Raw genomic sequence first — 17,917 nt, 5'->3', positions numbered from 1 at the left:
AACAACCTCGCCATTCAGTACATGTGAATGTTGTGGCTTCTCCCTTAAGTGTATTGCAGAATGGTAAACCGCAAGATGGGCGACGGCAAGATGATAGGAGGGAGCGAGGCTGACCGCTGAACATCTCAATTTTCCCCGCGCGGCTGGAAGGCGCGGTGGGGTGCCAAACCATCCACCATCCTGCAACTTCCTTTATCTTCATCTCTACCTGTACATTCAATGATGGTCCCGCATACATAAGGCAGCTGGCAACGCTAGTATTGCATTAATCAATCTGTGGCGAAATGGGGCTTCTCCAGGGTTGACTGTTTTTGGCTTGACAGAATTGCAGTCTTTGAGGAATGAAGAGAGACACTCTGATGGGATAGAGGGTCATCTGGTCTCATTCCATCATGTCCGATGGCGATCGCGTCTCGCAGCCTTCAGTGTCTAAGACACTTAGAGCATTTAGCAGAGGAAGCGCAACATTCGGACGGTGAATCCGCGCTGCCAGCCTCCGCAGTGGGGGATGAACTTGGAAGGTTCAAGATCTGGGCGGGCAATATTGGAGCGTTACAAAGAGATTCAAGATCTCTCGACTATCGACTCCGTGACGCGTCTCAGGTAGGGGACCAGGTCATGAAAGTCTTGCAAGATCTCGAGTTGTCACTTCACGAATGTACGTGAATGCCTAGCTACAAGCCCCGTACAAAGTCCAAAAAATTGACATCTGACGCAGGCATTGAAATTGTGTCCGGGCAAAGAGCCCAAAAACAAGGCGATTTGTTTGACGGAGAAGCTTTCAATGATGAGTTTAGTGATATATCTGACTCAGATGGCTCTGAGGACCCGAGCTCCAGTGCTAGCGAAGAGGAACCTGTTTCAGAACTTTCCCACTTGTTTTTGGCTATAACAGAAGCCATTACAAGTCTTTATAAGCTGTCCATAACCATTAGAAACCCCACTCCTCGCGATAGATACGCCAAGGCCGCGTCTTCAACCCCATTCGATGCGTCTTATGACGTGGGCCATGTGTACGAGAAATTCCCACATGTCCGGTCGAAAGCGTGGCTTATGGACAAATTGGGGAGGGCAATCACCAGAAGACGTGAGTTCCTTCGATACCGGGAAAAGCATCGGGAGAAAATTGGCGGCAATGTCAGACCCTCAACTGACCTTACGGAACATCATGAGCTGGCGATTTCCCGCAAAAACCTCACATACAATGATGCCCAGACCTCAACAGGGGCCCCAGTAATCGGGTACGAAGCACATTCTGTGAGTCATAGCCAATTTGCATCGACCAAAGCCACGACGTATGTGGCCAATCTTAATGACGAAAGTCTGGACATGCGATCGACTGCAGGCCGCTCTGAGACCTCGTATGTGACATCAGTCGCAGAAGATAATTCGGAAAACACGATGCAAATACCGGACCCTCCGAAAGAATCGGCGAACGGCATGCCATTCGAATGTCCATACTGTTTTACGATTCAGTCCGTCAGAAACGCCAAGCACTGGAGGTGAGCCTCTCCTTTTCTTTCAATATCAGCCCATTACCTTTCGGCAATTCCATGAGTTCGGTCAATCTCTTTAGTTGTGCTCGAATTTCCCACGGGAACTGTCACTCGTGTACCAGTACATTCATGAGTATGGATCATACATATCGCACAAGCGTTTGGTACATCCTTTATAAATCTAGCAAGCTCAGGGTCATGATCCCTATACCTACGACCCGCATCAAACAGCGTCCGTTCAATATCGTTACGAGTGCTTCGGATTAAGTCTCTCATTCTTAGCACCTTTCGGGATGCGTTCTGTAGCACACGTAGAGGTACGTGGGCCATGACCCTCCGCAAAGCCGCAGGCTTTGGAGACGAATCCCTGTTAGTTTCCTGCCATTGTTCTAAGCCCTTGCGCACACTTCTTGATCTGGACCTTCTGCTGCAGCTAGCTAGTATCCTGAGTACTAACGATTACAGGAAACACCTCTTGAGTGATCTCAAGCCATACATCTGCACTTTCGAAGACTGTTCTGCACAGATGTTCGATAGACGACATATGTGGTTTCAGCACGAAATGGACAAGCATCGAAAACAATGGCGGTGCAGGTTCTGTTCCTGCGAGCTGTTCGGCTCTGCAGCCTCACTTGAATCACACTTGCAAGATCAGCATTCGGAGTATACCAAGCAGCAGGTTTTGTCGTTGGTTGCGTTGTGTGCACAAATGCCTGAGCATGTCGCCGCCTCGGCCTGTCCATTCTGCGACTGGGATGCAGATTTACGGGAGCAAGCCGTATCAAAAGAGAACGAGACAGCAAGAGCGCCTTCAGAGTCGAACATATTTGCCGTCTCGCTTGAGCAGTTCCAGAGACACTTGGGCGATCATCTCGAGCAGCTGGCCTTGTTTGCGATACCACCACCCATGAAAGAGTTATCTGGAGCGTCTTCAAACCAGGCCGCGGCAAGCCACAATAGCAACCATACGCTTGATTCATTTGTGGTATCGGAGGTATCATCCCTGTCATCGGCCCTTACGGATAATGGGTTCCCTCCAGAGTTGTACGCAGCAGTGATGAGTGGTAACATTGGAAGGGTGACGCTGGAACTGCGGAATCGCGCGGACCTCACACTCCAGTACGGAGGATTTGGGAATGTGCTACATGCTGCTGCTGCAAGCTTGTCTTGGCCCTCCAGAGACGAAATACTCCGAATTTTGGTGGAAAATGGTGCCGATGCCAACATGCAAGGTGGCGTTTACGGGAATACGCTGCAGGCTGTGGCAGCAGATCCCAGTATGTCCGGTCGCCGGCTATTAGCACTTGGGATGTTGTTGGACCATGGCGCAGAAGTCAATGCCGTTGGAGGGAGATACGGACATGCCCTCATAGCCGCGGCAGCAATGCCAACGCCTCTTTCACAGATGCAACACGAGCCAACTTCGATGGTACTAAAGCTTCTACTAGATCATGGTGCCAATCCTAATGCGCGAGGGTCCAAATCATATGGTAGTGCACTGCATCAGGCAATTGAACATGATGATTATGAAAGTGTACAGTTACTTCTTGACCGAGGGGCGTCCACGACTGTCCATTATGAGGACTATGGAACTCCGGTTCACTATGCTATGAAACATGCCTATGGGCCAGTATGGCAGCTCTTACGACAAGCGGCTCTCGAAACGAGGATTGAACGCCATTATGATAAAGTACCGCTTAGGGCTGCACTCAAGATACAAAGATACTTCCGACACCGTCAAAACTCGGGTGATAGAACATTGTCTTCTCAACTCTCGCAGCGGAAGACATTCGTCCTCAGGAGTATAGAGAATATATTGATAGAGATCGAATTCAACGACTTTCAGCTCGGAAAAGCGCAGGAAACTGTCGCTCGGGAAGCGTTCGCATCTACTCGGGCGAGTCTGAAGCTGTTGACTGAAAACTTAATGAAAGTTCGAAAACAGCTCGAGGATGATGACAAAGAATGCCAAGTACTTCAGCCCATCTTACAAGATTGCATGGAGAGGGTTCGCGAGCTTAGAGAATTTCTTTGGACCCCCAGAGGCGGCTTGGGGAGCATGAGCAATCTTCTACTGCTAAAATTGGAGCCTGCACAAGCTGCCCAGCTAGTGGAGATGAAGTTGCGGATTCAGAAAGTCACATCATTACTGGCCCAATATGCCACAACTTCGAAAGCAGCTTTTGGCTTGCTACTTGAAGGTGATGGAAGGGCACCTGTTCCCCCATCAAGGCCGGTCGCCGACGTCTCTGAACTCACAATTCCACCCCCAATTGATGGTACCGTAGTGCGGCTGATGACCGGAAAGGCTGTAGCTCTCTTCGATTTCAAGCCTGAAAACATAAATGAGCTACCATTACACGAAGGTCAAGTAATTTCGGTCCTTCAGACGTTTGGTGCTGAAAGAGGCCAAGACGACATTCGGGCCAAAATCAAAGAAGAGGCTAAATTCCAAATGGGGGTAGGAAACATGTTGGAAGCCCTGATGCAACGGAAAGCCAGAAAAACAAGTGACCCACGGTTGAAGCTGGAATCCGAGCTCTCGACTTCTAACAGAAAGCTTCTGTACCTTAACTCTCAACTTAAGGACAATCTTGCGCAATCCGCTTACCAAATGGCCGAAGGCTGGTTTTTGGGCCAAAACATTGAGACTGGCAGGGATGGTTTTATACCTGAAAACTATGTGCGGATTATTGACAGCCGCAAGGGGTTAGATAACGAGCAGAGCGAGTCCCACAACAGGTCCACAGGCGATTTCACTCCCATCCAGGATGCTCCACAACCAACAGAACATAAGGCGCTGGACGAAGAAGAAGATTATTGTCCAATCTGCCATACATCGTTTGCGCTGATAACTGACGGTAGTGATGATGTAAGGGAGTCACATATTATAACGTGCATCGATTCTCGTATGCTCAACATCAAGCTGAGAAAAGGGATTCTCAAAGCTTCGCAGCCACAAACCTCACGAGGAAACATTGACCAAGGTGAAGGCGCGGTCAAGAGTGATTCACCAGGACGGCCAGCCACGCAGACTAAAGGTAAAACGGCTGAAGGCCGCTGGGGCCGTCTCTGGTCAACAGTCAACCCCTCTGCCCGAATGCGAAAGCAAGGTTTGCAGCTGGACAACTCAACAGGGCTTCTGTTGGAGGATCATGCTGTTGCGCTGTTTAACTTTAAGGGTACTCGGTCCGATGACCTATCCTTTCGAAAAGGAAAGACCATTACAATCACGGAGAGGACGGAGAGTACCCGAGATTGGTGGACAGGAAAGATCGGGTCCAGAACGGGGAATTTTCCTGGGTATGTAATGATCAATTTTGATTTCGTTCGAGATCTAGCGCACCGGCTGACCATCCATAGTAATTTCGTCGAGGTACTACCACCTGGTTTGAAAGGAGCCGACTTGGTCCAAGGCCAGTCTACACCAAGGTCAACAGTCGGTGTTCGTTTTAGTAATGAGGTCGGAATCACGACTTTCTCTGGAGTCGAACAGCCGTCTACTCTTTATTATGGAGTGCCGCTCGAAGAACTGTGTCAGCGCGAGAAGGGACCAGTACCGAAGTTAATCACAGACTGCATTGAGGCCGTCGAGTTCCATGGCATGGGTCTCATAGGAGTGTACGGTAATTTTCATATTGACTGGAATGAAAATCTAACGGATGACTTGAAGGCGGAATATGACCAACGTAAGAATAAACCGATCTGTCAGTCTCATCAACTCAAACTAATTAGACCTCGTTCATCAAATCAGATCCCGAATCCCTATCCCTGCAACAGCAAATCCGCATCCCTAACAACATCGAATACGTAACACACCTTCTCAAGAACTTCATTTGGCAACTCCCAGGCTTATTGATACCTCGCGAAAGCCTTGCAAGATTCGTACGCGCGGCGCAATTCGTTGCGAGGCAGCGGATTGACCACTTTGGATACGAAAAAGGCGAAGGCCAAGCTACCACTGAGTTGCAAGCGACCATCAGCTCGCTCCCGCAAGTCAACAGGAACGTCTTCGAATTTCTCATCCTCGTACGTCTCCAACACCAATTGCTCCCAGCCCCTCCCTCTCTCCCTCTGAGCAGCCGCTTCCACTGGGTGCAATCGCTAATCGATCCAAAACCACAGCATTTCAAGCGCGTCACCGATAGGGCATACCAGAACACCATGACGAGTGACAAACTCGCCGTTGCACTCGCCCCGTCCTTCAAAGGCGGCGTCGACTCGGGCGCTGGACCCAAACTACCCCTCGCCGATCTCTCATGGGCTCTTGAGTACATAATCCGCCGCGGTGGTTTCTGGTTCCGCGACCTGGAAAAACCGTGGGGCGTATTCGAGTGAGTAAGATATCTACTATAAACGTTCTGTTTGCGGTACACTAATCGGGCCTAAATGGGAGGGGCGGGAAGACGGAGAAGATGAGGAGAAGAGTAGATGGGTGTGTCATCCGTGATACTAATGTTGCGGGCGCGCTATTGGGAGTCCTAGATGCTTGCTTGTGGTGGCGAGGAATGAATAGATCGTCGGTTTTGGGGCTAGATGTCGCTGACGTGACAATGTGACAATGTGACATATTGAGACTCAGAAATGGTAAAAATTTGTCCGTGATCAAGGCCTATTCAATGATGTATGACTTGGACAGTAATGGCATTATCCCGGAGCGCTAATTGGGAAAAGTTCAGAAGCGGGGGTTCGCCATTGTCGTATGGTATATTGCAAATCTGAGATCTTAATGTGCACGTAACGTCCTCTGCTGGGAAATTAAACATTCATTATTTCTTCTACCGCGTAACAGTAGGTCTATCATAATAGTAGGTCTAGTTCAACCGTGGGTATCAACGCGCTATCATAACCTCGTCTAAACGCAGGCGGGAAAAAAAGGGGGCACTCCAGTCATGAGCCATGACATGCTATTACCGCTGCCTCCGAGATCAAACCCTCACTGATGGAAGGCGTACTTACGTTGAGGCTGACCGTCTCTCAGCCCTCTTTTCTTCTTTTGAGAAACACCCTCTTCGTCGCTCCCACCTTGCCCAACTCTCCCACTACGCTTTCGCTGCCGCCTTTCTTCTCCGCACCGCTGTTCCTCGCTTGCTCCATCATCTCATCTACCCACGCCTGCTTGCTAGGCGAGATGTCCACGTTCTTTGTCTTAGGCCCTGCAAGACCAAGAGACGGAGAGACTTCTTCTGTACCTGCCCATGAGAACAGCGGTGAGGTTCGAGAAGAAGGATCCGATTGAGGCGTATGGGGTCCGTTGAATATCGCTGGAGATGTATGCTGCCTTGTAAGCCTATTGGCCGGACTTTGCTTCAGTGATGATGTGGGAGAAGCTGGTCTACTTCCAGGTCTGCTACGGGGCGATTGGTTGTTGATCAGTGGCGAAGACGTTGGAAGCCCCGTTATATCGAACGGGTTATCTGAGACTGATCGTCGACCATGATGACCAGCGTATTCTCGTAAATACTCGCCCAGATCAGCCCAACCACCTCCAATGCGCACCATGACGCGTTCACCTCCTTCGCCGACGAGTCGAACGAAAAGTTTGATAGGAGCAGTCTTGCCGTTCTGATGCAGATGGTATAGCTTTATATCTGGCTCACCAGTCAGTGATCGTGACTGGGAGCTCTTTGGCTGCGCAGGTGCTAGGGTCATCGACGGCAGTGGGGTCGATGTCTGAGTTCTCTTCAGTCGCCAAGCAGGCGAGCCGCTTTTGGGCAGTCGCGGATCTGAAGGAGAGTTGAAGCGAGTGACTTCGGGAGCATCAGGCTCGGGCCCAGACGTTAGGCGGATTTGCGTTGGGAGCTCGGTCAAGATGGAGCTGATACGTTCTTCGAGTCGATCATCAAATTTGCTTGGGGACGAGCCTAGTGCCGTTCGTGGTGTCTCAACATGCTTAGCAGCGTGGCCGCCAATTGGATCGCTCATCTTCATCTGCCGTATCTTTACGGGCATAGAGCCCGGACCTAGGTCAGATACTTGTTCGAATCTGTGGGTAGATCTTGGGGGAACAGGTGGCGGTGAGTGGTATGGAGTTGGATGCTCAGCCATGTCGAGCTCCCAATATAGATTCTGTGGCGGGTCAGCAGGTCTTGGGGACACAGCAGGCGGTAAATGGTATGGAAGTTGTTGCTTAGGCGTGCGGAACTCCCGGTCTGAGCTTGGTGCTGACATGGACGGGTTTACGGAAACGGGTGGCGGTGGGCGATAGAGAGGTGGTTGCTTGGGCATGTCAAGTCCCGGATCTAGATTCTGTGCGGGTGCTGACGATTGGTGACCCTTTACCTTTCTAGAGGTTGACAGTGGTGTGGTAGTACATAAGGCCTCTGGTTCTCCATGTTGCGGAGCGGAGGAGGCAGGCACTCTGCTCGGCTGCACCTGAATATACTCTGGATCTGATAGCGAGAACGCTGAAGAGTAACTCCCAGTTCTTTGTACTTGAATCCTGCGGATCTCGTGTTTTGGGACGATTTCGAAGGACTGAAGTGAAGCACTCCTGGTTCTGACATGCCCTGAGCCTCCATTGCGCCGTTTATTCGTGGAAACGAGGTCTGAAAGTGAGCCGTCCTGATGACTCCTGGCCCCATCACCCTCTGCCGGGTGACCCTGCCTCCGGAAGGAAATGTCTAATGGTGTCATAGGTTCTCTATTCATTGACATAGGGCTTGTGACTTTGACAGGAGAGCCCATGTACTCTGCGACTACCGCGCTTTGGATCTCCGGGCTTGACTTAGTGGAAGAATAGTTCGAAGTTGCCGATCCCGAGCCAGAAGTATCTGAAGCAGCGTCTGGAGAGTCGGGCGTCGTTACATTTGCTCTTGAGCCGGTAAGCATCAGAGGAGTAGGTCTATGACTTGATCTACTAGGCAATGAAGGTGTCTTTGGTCCGTCCGAAAGTCCATTCAATGATTGACCGTCGACACTGTTTACTTCTGGTCCTTGCGATCGAGCTTTGTCAAGACCTTGTTCAAGCAATGCGCCTCTCGACGGAAAAGACTTGAGATCAAACGGTCCAGTAGAAGGCTTGGTGGAAGATTCAGCGACCGCGTTCTCAGACTTCTCAGACTCCACAGTCTCCACAGGAGTTTCCTGTGTCATATCAAAGTCGCTGTCAGCTCGCCGTCCGGTCTCATCGAAATGCGCACAAATATCCAGCGACGTATCCGAATCCAAAACCTCATCTCTGTGATCCTGCGTATAGTCCTTCTCTAGCCTTCCAACCCCAAATTCCTTGCTCATCGCCAGCTGTTCAGCCTTCACGACCCAAGCGCTGTATTCATTTTCCATGTTGTCCAAGCTGTCGACCCAGGCATCAGGTAAAGTGTCTGCGCTACCTTCTACAAGATCAAGCATTCTGTCCAGCCTTTGCCCCAGTTCCGCGATTTGGTCTTTCAGAACAGCTCGGATGTCTGAGAAAGCTTTCGGCGAGAAGTCCGATCTCCGCCTTGTGTGTTGGGCATCGTGAGCATCGATCGCGATCGACGCAGAAACCATCGACTCACGGCCGGCGTCTAAATCTGTCAGGAAGGACGGAACTTGTCGCAGGACTAGCAATCGTGTTGACCAAGTGTTCAGCAGCGTTTCCAACCGTGAGATAGTAGGCAGAGCCTGCACAATGGTGGCAGTGATGACTGTGGTAAAGTCGGCGAGGTGGTCATAATCTGTCGCAAGTGCAAGACTTTGCAGGGAGGATCGCCTCGAGCCGCCTTTGAAGTGGGTATTAAGCACGTAGTCTTTCAGATCCTCGATCTCCAATGCCTCCATATCATCTCTGATCATCCCAACACGCTCTTCGTACTCTTGAACCAGGTTCGGAGATAGAGTCCGTACAGTCTGCTTCTCGATGTTGCTTCCGTTTGATCTCATTGCCTCTGCGGACGAACTGCTATCGAGGTGACCCTCTAGGTGATATTGAGCTCTTCTCTTGGCCGGTTCCTCCAATGGTGGCTGATCAAAACCAGGCCATACCCATCCCTCAATCTCTGCATACCATTCCCGTACCTTCTTGCCAGCCAGCGCAGCCTTGATCCCCCATGCTCTTTCTGATATAGACGCAGATGCAACGCTTTCCTGGATGAAGCTCTTGCCGGCCTTGCCTTCTATTCGCACATGGTCACTAGCCTGTAGCGCTTCCAGCGTAGATGAAGGCGATAAATCGGAGAGCAAAGGATTCGACTCCTGTTGTGTGAAGTTTTTTCGCCGAGAGGGCGACCGTGATGGCGAACGTGATCCAGCAAGCCGGGGCCGAGTGGGGAATTGGTGAGCAGGACTCAAAGTGGTAAGATCCATTACTGGTCAGCCCATTGCTCTATTAAACACAGAAACTACCCAAGAAAGACAGAAATGCCAGCAAAGAACGACGGGAACTTGGTAACAAAACGTCAATGCGGTGCAAGTCTGGGGGAGAATATGCATGGGGAGATTTGTCGCGCGCTTAATGTTTAATTCGGCAAAAGCTCGGCCAATTGTGTCTTTTGTTAAGAGCGGTCACCGTGTCACGTCAACTCAGGCGATAACCTGAACGCGACTGTGCAGGCCAGAGCTGTACCGCTCTTGATCGCTTATGCGGCTCTCGCGGCTTTAAATTCGGTTGTATATTCATATGCCACGCTTGATGATCCTAATAGCCATCCGCAAGTTCTTCAGCTTCAGCATGACGCCTACAGTTCGATGAGCTCCGCTCAGTCTAAGTCAACTGTGGTGTTCGATACCAATAGCAATGACCAAAACCCTGTCACGGCGGTCTTGACCACAAGCTAGATTAGCTCGACCACGCAAGGAAGTCTATCCACGCAAGGAGGCATGTCCATTACAAGGTCAGTTGGTAATCAAATTCGCGTTCTGATCCATACAGCTCTGTCCTTTTTCCAACCGCCACTGCAGACTACGATGGGGTTGCTTCGGGTGATGTACTCTTCACGATTCCTTCCGAAGGAACGCCACTTTCACGGCTACCCGGTGTCAGCGCAACAGGTAGCACTTGTGAGCCAACGGCCACTATGGATGTACAGAAACGGGGTGCTGGGTTCGATTGGGCAGGACCAGTGCCGGATGCCAACGCATTGTGGCCAGCTGTAGAGCCAGGCGGCGAGCTACGGATGTTACGAACAGTCCTAGAAACGCAATTACCCCCGTTCGCGCTTGCCGGGAGAACGGCAATCCAATCAATAATAGACTTGAGGCAGCAGATCGCGAGCGTGGCACTGGATAGTGCAGGGATTGGTGCAGTGGCAGCGATACTATTCTTCATTGCCTTCAACTATCGCTATTGCATGAACGCGGCCGCCAACATATTCATTATGCCTCTCGAAGCTCTGGTAGGTCCGGGTACGACGCCGGAACAAGCATCTCAGACAAGCGACAGCTGTCCAGATGAGACACCGCAGCCAGTTTGTAGCAAGTGAGTACAGCCGCAGGGTCGTACTAGGGCCTTGCTTACTTCAAGACAGCTGTGGTGGTAATGCTGGTTCCTCTCTATGCTCCGGAGATCCGAGCAATGGTTGGCAATGGAAGGGTTGTCCTTGCGATGACCCACCGCAATTCCCTATGACCTAGATACCTCCTTTCTGCACCAGATATTAGCCAGCTGGAAAGGTATACCAACACTCGCAACAATCACACGCTACGACTGCAAAGGCTCATCGTACCGTGGGCCACTTATCAAAGATGAATGCGTCTCAGCCATCGCCAAATTTGACGACGCGTCCGTCTACAATGGGTACAACTCTCAGTGGAATCGCTGCTGCGGGCATCTCAAAGGGTGCATGGTGATGCACAAATGCAACAATGCGACCGCTCGTCCAGCTGAAGGCGAAACTGGTGCAGTGGTAAAGGATATGTTCGCCCAGCTGTGGGCGGGTCGTTGCGGGAAGTGCGGTAGTATGAACTGGAGGGACAAGGGCGTGAACTCGAAGTTGATGATGATCCCAGTTGAGCTGCCAGGGTTTCCCAACAAGTACTCCGTGGCCTTAGGCCTTCAGGCATGGCGGGTTGGCATCAGAATCTTACAATTAGGCTCCGGTGGTCAGGGATGAACATTCGTTAGCTGCGTTGAAGTCATGAAAAAATGCTGATAACATTATTAGGGGGAGAAGATCTGAGTGGTACAAACTCGAAGATGAGACGGTAGTTCAATATGCTAACGAGCAATTCTTCGTGTGGTTTTGCCACCTATGACTTGAGGTTGCTTGCATGAGTGAGGGCTTTTCTCCTCGTGACCACAACAGTAGTACCACACGTTAGTTTCCGACGCTTTCAAGGTTTCGCGCTAAATGACACTGGGGATACAAGCTGAATAATAATGCTTATGTACGAACTTTGCAATCACACGCAGGGCATACCTTTTGGGCCTGAACTCTGTCCTGAAGCACGTGAATAATCAGGAAGGCTAATCCATTGTCATGATACCAATAATCAGATTACTACCTAGGTACTTCCTTGTGTTGGTTTCTTCAACACCATACGGATGTTAATCATGGAATTGTTGTTCTCTCATGTTGGTTCGTTCAATATGTTGGGGTTGGCAAACATCAATCTTCGTGCGACGCCAATGGTCCATACAACGGCTCGTATAGCACCCACCAACAGTACGTGTCAAACGACGCTTGCGCCCTTCTTCGGGTACATTCTGCCTTCCCAGTCCAGTATTACCTACCTCTTCTCAGTCCCCGAGCGTTGGCTGAAACCGTAATCATATGAATTCATAGCTGCAACTGAGTTGACGTCTACACCACGGTGCGTCCAACGCAGCCATGCATCTTGGGATCGCCGCTCATTTCTTGTTCTTCGTTCATGATGTGTTCGCCAGTCCGCCAAAGATAGTTCCGGATCGAAAGGGGGATCCTCTGTCCAATAGTAGAAACACGGCGGGCGTCAGACAATTGGCTGCCAGAGGCCTGCTTCAAGTCGGACGCTTCTTCAAGTACCGTATCCCTTAAAGTAATCGGTGCCGGTTTTCACTTTCACGGCCAATAGCTCCCGCGAACGGCGTAGTACTAACAAAGTGTAAACCTTTGCGCTATGGCTGATCGGATGTAGGCTCGGAAGTGGGCTAAAGGCCTAGTGCGAGATTTCAAGTTGGCCTTGGAAACCGCCCAAGGGCCATCATGGAGACCTTGCAATAAAGTACCCTGTCGAGCCTAGGCGCTACAGTGGTCGGGCGCCGCCAACAGATCTGAATCCATACGGAGGTACAGATCCGTGATTTCGCTACGTCTCTCACTTTTGGAGTGCATCATGATCGTGACATCTAACGACTCTTATTACTGAGGACTCCCAATTTATCTACTGGTAACAATCACATACTGTTACTCAGCCACGCATGCCCACACCCCATTACGTTAACACGTGATCCCAGTATTGTCGGAGTGAGAAACGGCCTTAAGGCAAAGCGGGAGACAGGTAATAGCAGGGCCAGATGTAGGAGGCCTCATTATTGGTCAAAACATCACTGCTTCTAACCGATTTCATCTTGCTTATTAAGATTTTTCTTCGGTAAACGGTGATTGGACAAATGATAATCCTTACAATCTGGCCCCTGCTAGCGTGGCTCCACCCGGACTCAAGGAAGGGGTATAGCAGTTTTACTGATCCATGCTCATAGGAGGCTTATCTCAGCGCTGTTTACCCAATGCAAAGGGACTGAAGACGTGCTAAATAGTTGCTACCTATGCCCCCGTAGATAATTTCATTTCCCACAATTGGCATCGAGTAAGGTGGTGAATTTCATACAGCTGACGTATAAGGAGGTGGTGGCCCTTGAGGATATGGGTCTGACGCTTGATAAGTAGGTAGGGTTTGGTCCGCTTATGGTATTGACCGTCGGGAGAGCCGAAGTCATTTCGCGAGTCAAAAGGGAGCAGGTTCGCATAATTTCCAGTGCGAAGATCAGTATTAAAACCGGTATGATAGTTGAAGACGGCTAGATCGACGTGAAGAATTAACCTGTTAGCGTGATTGGAATGCTACTGTGCTGTTAAAATATAAATGCATACCTATAGCGATAAATGTATAGGGCACTAAGGGATGTGATCGTCAGTAAGTGAGGTTGTAATGTAATGTGCACACTTGATCTGGAGGCTTACAAGACCAGTCTTGCCACAGCAGGATCATTGTTGTTGGCCAAGTTGGCCAAGTAGGACCAATCTACAACGTGTCAGCGAGTCGGAGGAGCAACGCTCAGGGACATTTCGGGACTGACCACGGACCAAGCTGGGACCAACGCTGTATTCGCCTCTATCAGTGTTTTTTCGCAGGCCGCCGTTATAGGTGTGCATGAGCTGAGCAAGGCCTTCTTGTCAACAGATTGCTTTATAAAGCACGTGACTTTGTAAAGTCCGCATTTCGACTGATATTGACTTACCGCGTTTAAAAGTAGGATGTCCACCGCCCTCACGGATAAAAAGCTATCGGATTGAGTATACCGGTTAGGTAGGAGATAGCTAGTTCCGCCTGGCTCGCCATCTATCGAGGGTTAAAGGATTAAGAGAAATTTGTTTCCTCATGGTGTAGATTGTTGTTCTGGTATCCCACTTCTGGGGATCACTCGCCATCTCCTCCAGCCACCAAGGGCAGATAAACCAATAATTCACACCTCTTGTAACATCGTAGTGGGATATTATCATTGCTGAATCGACTGTGAAGGTTTCGTTGCATGGTGGTTTTCGTCCTCCGAAATTAGACTGTGATACTAAGCTACGGTCAGTCTACTTCCAGCGTAAGACTGGCGGATATTACCTTTATTGGACATGACATAACGACCATATTCGAATTTTTGGGCGACATTTTCGGCGTTGCAATATATAGCCTTTGATATATGTCAGTGGAAGTAGATGATGAGAGTAGTTATGCGAGCGATGATCGTGCTGCGATCTTTCCGCAAGTCCGACGGGAGTATTTACTAGGTTCTTCGCTGGCCGCATTGCACTTCCCCAGCGGCCAGGATCTGACCAGCTCATCCGCCCTGTAAAATCTGCGATCCCCGGAATCGTCTCATCGTAGCCGTACATTCGGATCTTTCCACCACCGAATACGGATCGGGCGTACTTGGAATCCCTTCCGAGTAAAGCTCTAGCAAAATTGGGCTTGCTCCTGGGACTGGGATTGACTGACAACCAGGTGCTTGTATTCTTCGCTATTGTCGTTGCACGCGCAAGAGCAGGCTCGAGGACCGCAAGATACCTTTGCGAACATGAGCCACTGTCCCCAAGTAAGCCTGTGTCAAAAGCCCAACTACTTGCGCCAGCGACAGGGTCGCAGAGTGCAAGGCTTGCAATGCATGTCAAAAAGGAATGAAGCTTCATGCCGTGCACTGAGAAAAGGATATCAGTAGTGAATTATCTATAAAGGAATATGTGGGTGGAGATCTCATCTTATAGTAGAAATTATCTTCGAATTGTTTTCGCGACTGCGTCACGGCTAATATTATTTTTAAGATGGTCTTAAACGCATCCTGCATGGCCAGAGCTTGAGGCTTTTCGAGCGCAGGTCCGCCTAGTCTGCGAATGTTGGTAAACTCGTACCGCAATTAAGGGCCCCTTCTGCAACCACATATTTTGGAAATAACCCCTAGATATTTCCACTAATTTTCAGCTTAGCGTCAAATATATATAGGGTATCGTTTTATAACCATATTTCTATATATTTTCGCTTATTAAGCGAAAACAGGCTCGGAAATATCTGAAAATAATTCTCGAGGGTTATTTTCAGCTAAAATAAGGCTAAGAACGTTAAGAATAGTAGACATCTATAATCGATATATATATATTATTCCCTTTTTCTTGCATAAATAACTTAGACTTTAAAAAAGTAGTTTTAAAAATTATTCTTACTATCTCTTTCGAGAAATAATATTATCTTTATAGTTTAATTTTAAATCATAGATAATAAAATATCGGTATCGATAGATACTATAAGAGTAGGCTTATTTAGAGTAATAATAAAAGTAATAGAAGTATTAATAATAGTTAAAGCCTATATAGTAATAGTAGCAGATATCTCGACTATAATAATATGAAATAATAGAAATATAATAGTTTTTTACGAAGAAGATAATTTTTATAACGATGAAATAGAGTTATAGAACGAAATCGTACATATATTCTACTTATTTTAAAAATATTCTAGCGTTATTTTTAAGTCTTATTTTTATTAGTTAAGTAATAACGTTATTTAGAATTAATTCGATAATTATATATTTTAGAAATAACCTCTACTTATTTTTACTAAATAACGTTATCTCTTAATAAATGAAAATATAACTCTAATTTATATTTAAAATATGTAAAATATATATACGATTTCGTTCGATAATTCTATTTCTAAGACTAAGTTAAAATCGTCGTAAAAAATTAAGAAAATTATCTTCTCTATTAGTAACTATTAAATTTCTATTATTTCACGTTATTATGGCGGAGACATCTACTACTATTACTATATAGACTTTAACTATTATTAATACTTCTATTATTCTCGTTATTATTATTAATATCTCTATTAATATCTCTATTAATATGATTAGAGTTAAAGTAACTTTAATATATATATATTAATTATAAACGTCTATTATTTTAGCGTACTTAGCCTTATTTTATTAAAAAATAAAACTCGAGACTTATTTTTAGATATTTTAAAAATATATTCTAAAAATATAATAATCGAATAATACTCTATATATATATAACGCTAAGTTAAAAATAAGTAGAGATTATTTTTAAAATATATAGTTATCGAACTAGTTCTTAGTAGAAATATATAGAGGTTATTTTTAAAATATATAGTTACAGAAGAGACCTTAATAGCCTAAAGAAATAACTGATAATTCGCTTTAGAATATATGACTAGAGAGGTTTCGCAACTCTTTTAAAATACTTTCTCCTTTCTTATTCGATATAATATTATCTAAAATAGATCTAGTTCTAGTTATAAAGTAAGTAATAGACTAGTTATAAAGTATACTTATCGAGATATTCTATAGTTCGTAGAATCGTCTTATAAGTATTTAGTGCGTTTAGTGTATTCATAAGAAGTATAGACCGTAGTCGCTAGAAAAATCAATACTATTAGTATACGCCTCAAATGTATAATCGAACATCTATCTTCCACGTGGGTTTTCCTTGAAAATATCTTCAAGAACACGCTGTCGCAAGTTCGGGTAATCAACGGATATATTGGTTTAAACATCGGCTACTATCTAATCGGGCTAGCGTTGAACCCTGACCCTCGTAATCCTGCGCAACTAAAATTGTAATTTAAGTTGCGAAACCTCTCTACTAATCCTCGAGGTTCTCATAGATTAGGTTCCCAGACCAACAGTATAACATAGGCAGGCAGAGCCCTATGTAACACCTTACGAAGTAACACTAGTAGGATAATGGAGTTAAGGAGCGAGGCGTTGATAACCAACACTCGAGTGGCTACCGAGTAGGAATGCTGTAGGGCTGTTCGTGTAATGTTGCTTTCTAGTACACGAAAACAGCTGTAGCGTCCGAATAACGATATTAACCAGTACCAACTGTGGTTGGAGGTATTCAGTTCGTATTAGGTTCGATTCCTAATGGCGCTGGTACAATAATGGTGTTGCGGTGCTTTTTATTTCTGGCAGCGCCATTAGCCACAGGCTTTAAAGTTCCATCGAGCGGTGTTGGCGAGGGCTTAGGTTCGAAACCCGTGCAACGCATTGATTTATAAAGCGAAATGTTTCCCGTTAGTCATAGTCTGGGGGCGGACACCTGTTGGTTGTGGTCGTGTGGTTGGAGGTATTTAGTTCGTATTAGGTTCGATTTCTAATGGCGCTGGTACAATGGTGTTGCGGTGCTTTTTATTTCTCCAACCACCCGGGTGACAGAAAAGCCTGGACACTAACCAAATGGAGATTACGGCCTTCCCCCACCAAATTTCTATGCACAAATACCATTTTTCTCCATTAATAGCCTATTATTCGTCCATCACCGTCTAGAATAGCCTGGATCCTTTCAGGGGCCCTTAAATTACATACTCATTTATGAACTAAGAGGAGGAAATTTGAGTGTGAAATTGTATATAGGACGGCCCTTGATCTCCTAGCTTAATTCAGGTTAATGTCTAGGCTTTTCTGTCACCCGGGTGCAAACGTCTGTCTTAGGTTTGAGGGAAACAAAGATTATTTATCGTGTATCCTGCTTGTGCTGGGGCTGTATTGAGTCCACCCCTAAATAAATACTCCACCATACAGATCGTATAACATGCAAATACTCCACCTTTTCGATAATGCTATGAGGCCATACCAACACTCCTTTCCCGTTATTGATACGAGCTGCGCCTCGTAGGTTGTATAATACAACTCCGGGATGCTAACTCTTTAGTAAGCGATCATTGTTCTAAGCTTACTTCCATTGTAAAGGACGTCAAAGGACATCTTCCTCGTTTCTTTGCCCTCTATAATCAAG

General features: G+C 47.3%; 3 protein-coding genes across 3 annotated transcripts; 2 read left to right on the top strand and 1 right to left on the bottom strand.

Moving 5' to 3' along the window:
• Window positions 1-399: 399 nt before the first annotated feature.
• HO173_000074 (uncharacterized protein) lies at window positions 400-5,834 on the top strand (the record flags this gene model as incomplete). Its single annotated transcript, XM_037302025.1, has 6 exons — window positions 400-658; window positions 719-1,502; window positions 1,962-3,244; window positions 4,913-5,185; window positions 5,251-5,525; window positions 5,622-5,834. 6 exons carry the CDS (start codon window positions 400-402, stop codon window positions 5,832-5,834), a joined length of 3,087 nt encoding a protein of 1,028 aa, XP_037170604.1.
• Window positions 5,835-6,473: 639 nt separating this feature from the next.
• HO173_000073 (uncharacterized protein) lies at window positions 6,474-9,782 on the bottom strand (the record flags this gene model as incomplete). The annotated part of the gene is made up of 1 exon (XM_037302024.1): window positions 6,474-9,782. One exon carries the CDS (start codon window positions 9,780-9,782, stop codon window positions 6,474-6,476), a length of 3,309 nt encoding a protein of 1,102 aa, XP_037170603.1.
• Window positions 9,783-10,295: 513 nt separating this feature from the next.
• HO173_000072 (uncharacterized protein) lies at window positions 10,296-11,622 on the top strand (the record flags this gene model as incomplete). Its single annotated transcript, XM_037302023.1, has 5 exons — window positions 10,296-10,309; window positions 10,348-10,893; window positions 10,943-10,950; window positions 11,049-11,516; window positions 11,579-11,622. The coding sequence occupies 5 exons, from the start codon at window positions 10,296-10,298 to the stop codon at window positions 11,620-11,622; spliced, it is 1,080 nt and encodes a 359-aa protein (XP_037170602.1).
• Between the last annotated feature and the right edge of the window lie 6,295 nt (window positions 11,623-17,917).

Source organism: Letharia columbiana (assembly GCF_014066305.1).
Source record: "Letharia columbiana isolate WasteWater2 chromosome Unknown Sc0000000_s0, whole genome shotgun sequence".
Taxonomy (NCBI): Eukaryota; Fungi; Ascomycota; class Lecanoromycetes; order Lecanorales; family Parmeliaceae; genus Letharia; species Letharia columbiana.
This window is presented reverse-complemented; position numbering and strand designations above follow the sequence as displayed.